Source organism: Solea solea, chromosome 16 (assembly GCF_958295425.1).
Source record: "Solea solea chromosome 16, fSolSol10.1, whole genome shotgun sequence".
Lineage (NCBI taxonomy): Eukaryota > Metazoa > Chordata > Actinopteri > Pleuronectiformes > Soleidae > Solea > Solea solea.
Window position 1 is genome coordinate 5,000,036 of NC_081149.1, and position 6,018 is coordinate 5,006,053.

General features: G+C 36.8%; 1 protein-coding gene across 1 annotated transcript; it reads left to right on the forward strand.

Moving 5' to 3' along the window:
• Positions 1-480: 480 nt before the first annotated feature.
• rpl27 (ribosomal protein L27) lies at positions 481-4,519 on the forward strand. Its single transcript, XM_058652680.1, has 5 exons — positions 481-565; positions 1,114-1,196; positions 2,031-2,200; positions 3,621-3,731; positions 4,429-4,519. Exons 2-5 carry the CDS (start codon positions 1,116-1,118, stop codon positions 4,475-4,477), a joined length of 411 nt encoding a protein of 136 aa, XP_058508663.1. The 5' UTR covers positions 481-565; positions 1,114-1,115; the 3' UTR covers positions 4,478-4,519.
• The last annotated feature ends 1,499 nt before the right edge of the window (positions 4,520-6,018 follow it).

The following is a 6,018-nucleotide window of genomic DNA, read 5'->3' on the forward strand; positions in this document are numbered from 1 at the left end:
TGTTTATGTCACAAAAGTGACTGCTGTTTTATGTACAAGTGAATGTATGTATATTAAATATAATATTTCCATATCACTTTCCATATCCACTTAAAACCATATTGTTATTATTTGTACCGTTATATAGCTGTTTTCTCTGAATTTACCAGATTTTTTTGGAGGGTCTGAATTTATGAGATTTTCTTAGTCTTAGAATTTCCAAGATTTCATGGAGGTGTTCTGAAATTACGAGATTTTTTGTATGAAAAAATATAAATATCGAGAAAATATAATAAATTCAGACTTGAAAAAAGCATCTGGAAAAATTACATCATTAACTAGGAAAACAGCCATTTTTTTCAGTGAATGCAATACGCTTCTGTAGTATAGTACTTTTTTATATGTAAATATAATATAATATAATATCTTACTTTTTACGTATGAGCACAAATTGCTACAGACCAAACTAACAGTCGAAATAGGGCGATATTATTTCCGGAAGTGACGTAGTTGGTCGTTGGGGTCAAAGTTGACAAAAACCTTCCAGACTTCCTTTCTTGGTAGCGGCAGCCGTAGCACAACATCAGTGAGTGAAACTTCCACGTAAAAAATCCTCGATCATCTGACTAAATCAGCCTCATTTATAGTGTTTATCGTCTCAAACGTGTGTGTCTTAATCACCTGGATGAGATTCCGTTGATATTTGTGTGTGTTTTAATTCAGCTGCGATTAAAAATAAGCATAAATAAATGATCGCAGCGCTTCGTCTCCGCAGGGTCTCATTCCAACATGGCGGCTTCAGTTTGAGCGTGAACCGCCTGGTTTGAGTGGTTTTGTGTTTTATATCCAGACCTAACGATGTGTCGCTTGTTTTATCTTAACTTTAAAGCGTTAAATGTAGCTTTAACTGAAATAAAAAGGCACCGTATAAACAACACACACACACACACACCTGGCGACTAATGCTATCTAGCTTAGCTGTAAGTGTTGCATTTGGAGTCACATTCCCACAGGAAGTTCCACATTAGATAAGATTAAATGTTTAAATTTTGTTCCTAGCAGTTCTGTAGCTACTGTCTGTGTCCGTGTCTCCTTCATAATCGCCGGGCGCTAACTTTGTTGTCTTTGTGGCAGAAATGGGCAAATTTATGAAGCCTGGGAAGGTAGTGATGGTGTTAGCTGGACGCTACGCCGGACGCAAGGCTGTCATCGTCAAGGTAAGATGGAGCTGATGGAGGTAGACGTGTCTGTGGTGTTAAATGTGTTTAAATGTACAGTGTTTACACGGAGGACACTCACGAGTGCGGGTCCAGTCACTGGCCACTTTATTAGGTACACCGGGAGCTTCACATTGTGGCACCAGCATGTTTTTCTGCTGCTGGACTAGTATCCAGTGTCCAGTTTTTTTGTTGGCTTTTTAGTCAGTCAGGTCGTTTTCTAGCATCAAGATCAGATAATTTGCCACTCAGCGGATGAATTATTTCTCTGCAAACATAAGTGAGGACAATAACTTTATCGCAGCTCTAACATTCTGATACTCAGTTTGAACTTGTCAAGATCATGTCTGTCTGAATGTAGGGATAGACTGATTAGCAGGGAAGATGTATGGAATAAGTATTGGCTCATTATTAATCACACAGTTCTTAGAAACTTGAAAATGATAAGAAGGGCTGCAGTGAATTTCTTCAGCGATAAGTCTGATTATTGTTCCATAAAATGTAAGATAATGTTGGTCAGTGTTTGCAAATGTGTTGTTTTGTCCACAAATTGTCTTTGTTAGATGGAGCAAATCTATTCTCACTGACGAATAAGAGCTAGTTTTACATGGTAATGGTAACACAAATTGATGGATTAACAAAATTGGCAGTTAATTTAGTAATCAATGAATTGTTGACGTTTTAATTTGGATTATGTAGGTGGAGCATTTTGCATTGGTGGAGGTTTTGATACGAGTGTTTGATTGTAGAATGAGACGATCCCCCCTTACAGCAGAGCTGATTTCCCTGTCTTTCAGTTTCTCACGCTGTTTTTTCTTTAACGTTCCCCTGCAGAACATTGACGATGGAACCGCCGACCGTCCTTACAGCCACGCTCTGGTCGCAGGCATCGACCGCTATCCCCGCAAGGTGACCACGACCATGGGCAAGAAGAAGATCGCTAAGAGGTCCAAGATCAAGGCCTTCGTCAAGGTCTTCAACTACAACCACCTTATGCCCACCAGGTGAGTCCGTGTGAAGTGTCATAGAGTCAGTCAGATGTTTCGAGTTGGAAGACAAACAAGCCGTTTTTGGTTTCATGGATTTGCAAATTTGGTCATTGTGTAGAAAGATGGATCTTTTTTGTTACCAAGTCTTCTCGTTTGAAATAAAATAAATAAAACGCAAGGGAACTCTTTATCTCTGATAAAGACCAAAACAAGGATATAATAACCTGTAAAACATTATTCATACAACACTCAGAGTAGGATGTTATAAACATTAACAACAAGAGAAAGTGCCAACAGCATTTGCCTCAACTATCAGTTCTATGTAACATTATTTCAGATATTATTTGCCGGGAACAGAAGTTGCTCTTTTGTTGACAATATTTACCTACTGACGAGAACATGCTCGTAAGGTGGTGGCGCTGGATACCGTGCAGATAATTACACTTCAAACATGAATTTCACTTCCAATGTTCATAATATAATTTAATTTTTGAGAAGTCACACTTTTGTTCAAAACCTGTGACAAACCACAGTAATTGAACTGTTCAAATTAATTCTTCAGTGATATTTCCATTTATCTCTGATAAAACAGTAAAGATGTGTTTTTGTTCTGCTGCTGCTTCACTGTTGGCTAAAGAAGGGAAACGTGTTTTCTGTAGCTTTTACGTGATGTACGTCTCAATAGTGTGAAGATGAAGAGGTGGTCTCTTCATTTATCTGTACAGTTTGTCGTCCTTTTAGGATTTGCCTGATTGAGTTGATGTTGGAGCTGTTTTTGTGGAAGTAAAACTGGTTTTAATGGGTGTTTATAGTCCATATTGACACTAGAGTTGCAATGATGTGATAAATGCTGACTATTTTTAATGAAATATCTTTAAAGTGGGTATTATGTAAAATTAAGTGTATTTTAAGGTGTCATACATTAGATTATGTGTTTAGAGTGTATTTGCAGTGTCACCAAGTCTTTGAGAAGCACAAGATTCATGAGTCCAGAGAAACAACCTGTGTGCAGCTTTATATCCACATATATCTCCTATCTGGATACAGTCTAAACATGTGTGTTTATATCATGATGTAAATCGATATCAAATGATGGAAAAGTATATTGTGATAGGTTTTCTCCTCTCTTCGTTGTTTTGGGAAACACTGACCCTCAAATTTTACACAATGTGTGCCTCCATCTGACATCGCAATTTCGTTGTGCAACCAATTGTATAATAACAAAGATCCTTTCCTTTATGTTCGGCTTTTTATTGAAGGAACAACCAAAGTTGTTCGTCTAAAAGAATAACTGACACATTACACCATTGTAAAAAAACAACCGTTGGTCTGTTGTGTCGTGGACACGTGGTTCTGACCCGTCACACCTGCTGCTGTCGTCCTCACCATGATCTCAGAAGATTCAAACGTCTCTGTTGTGTTTTCTCTCTCTCAGATACTCTGTGGATATTCCTCTTGACAAGACCGTCGTCAACAAGGACGTCTTCAGAGACCCCGCCCTTAAGCGCAAAGCCAGACGGGAGGCCAAGGTCAAGTTTGAGGAGAGGTGGGTCATCTCCTGTCACAGGAGTCAGAACGTTAAAACTGAAATAAGAGTCGCACAAAAATACTTCCATTTATCAATACAGAACAGAAATAACAAATGTTTTGGGCCCAGATTTTCTTTTTCCCTCCATTTGATAAAATGTAACTGATAAATGATGACAAATAATTCAGAAATATAGCTTCTGTAACCAGTAAATAACACTAATGAGCTCTCTTGCCAATCTACACTGTATGTCTGTTTTGCAGTGCCCTAATATACTGTATTTTCAATAATGTATAAACTTAATATTAAATGTATGGGAAACTAAAAAAATAAAGTATTTGTAACTTATGATGGCAATTATTGGCCCAAAATACGATTAATTGGTCCAACTTAAGTAATAGATTCTATATAAAAGTGGAAATAGTTTTGGTTCACAAACAGAACTCCAGACGCCACCTCCAGCCGGGCTCATATTGGATGATGGCGTTTGTGTGATTTATCGTCTTATTTTTTTCTAAATGTGAAGATGAATCACAAAACTTATATGTTCTTTTAAAGAGCTGAAATTATTATTGAGGCCAGTTTAGAGAAAAAAAGACTTATTGTCAATGTCTACAATGAAGTGTTTCAATCCTTGAATTAATTTCTTATTCCTCATTAATGTTGTGTATACATGTTTAAACGTGTGTGCTTAATGTGTTTTTTGTGTTTCCAGGTACAAGACAGGAAAGAACAAGTGGTTTTTCCAGAAGCTCAGATTCTAAATTCACTCGGTTTCACAAATAAATGTTTAAAAATGAAAAAAAGCCTGTACATTCTGTTTTTCTGACTTGCACTCACTGGTGTTTTTTCATCTGTGAACTGACTGCTTCCCACACCTCATATCACCTGTATTTTAAATTTCTATGATTTTTAATTGCAGTAAATGGAAAAACTGGCTCCAAGTGCATTGTGATAAGGTTGACCACTGTGAAATAATGCTTTTGCAATTAACTTTTTCTGCTATATTAACCTAACTCCTGAGCTCAATTCAATTGCAGTAACCTCATTTCCACCACTAGATGGCAGTCACTGCTCATTAACTACACATTCAAACACATAATCATGAATAAGTGAATTTTTATTGAGAAAACCAGTGAGGGAAAAGTCATTAGCAAACAAAAAGAAAAATTAATAACTAAAAAAATTTAAATATTTGTAACTGATAACAAAAGAACAGAAGAAAAACAGACATTCGCACGTACACGGTTTAGGTACAACCACACATACAACACATCTGTTACTACAATCCTGTACGTCTACTTACCTTAAGTCAGCTCATATCACCACATATTGAATCCAACCTCCACACATGCATCAAATCTTAATCAAATCAATCAAAAAACAATGTTTGGCCAATATTTTAGAGACACCCCCAAAATCTCACAAATGTCTCATTAAGGGGGGCTGAGACCCCCCTGTCTCGCCCGTAGTTCACACCAACACTGTGCACATTAATAAATAATAATAATAATGACTTGGATTTATAAAGCGCGAAGTCTTAATGTATGACAGCATTTCAGTGACTGTTTATATTTACACGTGGAAATAGTGTTGAGCAAAATGTTAAAATAGAGTAAAAAAAAATGAGTCCGTTTGAACATTGACTCTTCAGTTGGACTTTATCATTATAGGTCAATAAGTAAACTATGTTTTATCAATTTGGTCTCATCTTCAGTTTGTGGTTACAACTGAATAAATATCAAATTAAATGTAACATAATGTTAGGACTGCAGCATTTTATTATCCATTAATGAAATTAAAGTCTGTTAAATGATGAACGAGTGGATTACACTGTATAAAATGTAATATCGTTCATTTATTGACTCCTCTTCACATAAATGTCATGGTCGTTGGCATGTGTTAATATTTCTGCTCAACTGGATTAAAATGGAGGCTGTGCTCTTTGTTTACCCGTTGCCATGGTGAATCATAGTATCAGAGCTCCATTGATGATGACTTTTTTCATTCCCAACGCACGCTTAACTCAAAGTGAACATACTCAGAGTTGATTGAACTAATGCTGATCAGCTGTTCTGAAACCCAAAACTCAGAGTTTGACAGCTCAGAGTTAAGGTTTTAACTCAGAGTTTGTTGAACCTGCTCTCTGAAACAGGCCTCTGGTAAAATAACATGTGAAATAAACAAAACGAAAAAAAACGATGTAATGTTTAAATGTTATTTTCTCGGTGTTGATTTGAAAGTTGAACCTGGATGAATTAAAGTGGCAGCAGCGCCCTCTGTAGGTCACCGGTGACCATTGCGT

Excerpts from the sequence above, each read along its gene's own strand:
- rpl27 (XM_058652680.1), top strand. The coding sequence starts at position 1,116 with ATGGGCAAATTTATGAAGCCTGGGAAGGTAGTGATGGTGTTAGCTGGA. Across the intron at positions 2,201-3,620 it reads AACCACCTTATGCCCACCAG|ATACTCTGTGGATATTCCTC; the intron begins GTGAGTCCGTGT and ends TCTCTCTCTCAG. Across the intron at positions 3,732-4,428 it reads AAGGTCAAGTTTGAGGAGAG|GTACAAGACAGGAAAGAACA; the intron begins GTGGGTCATCTC and ends TTGTGTTTCCAG.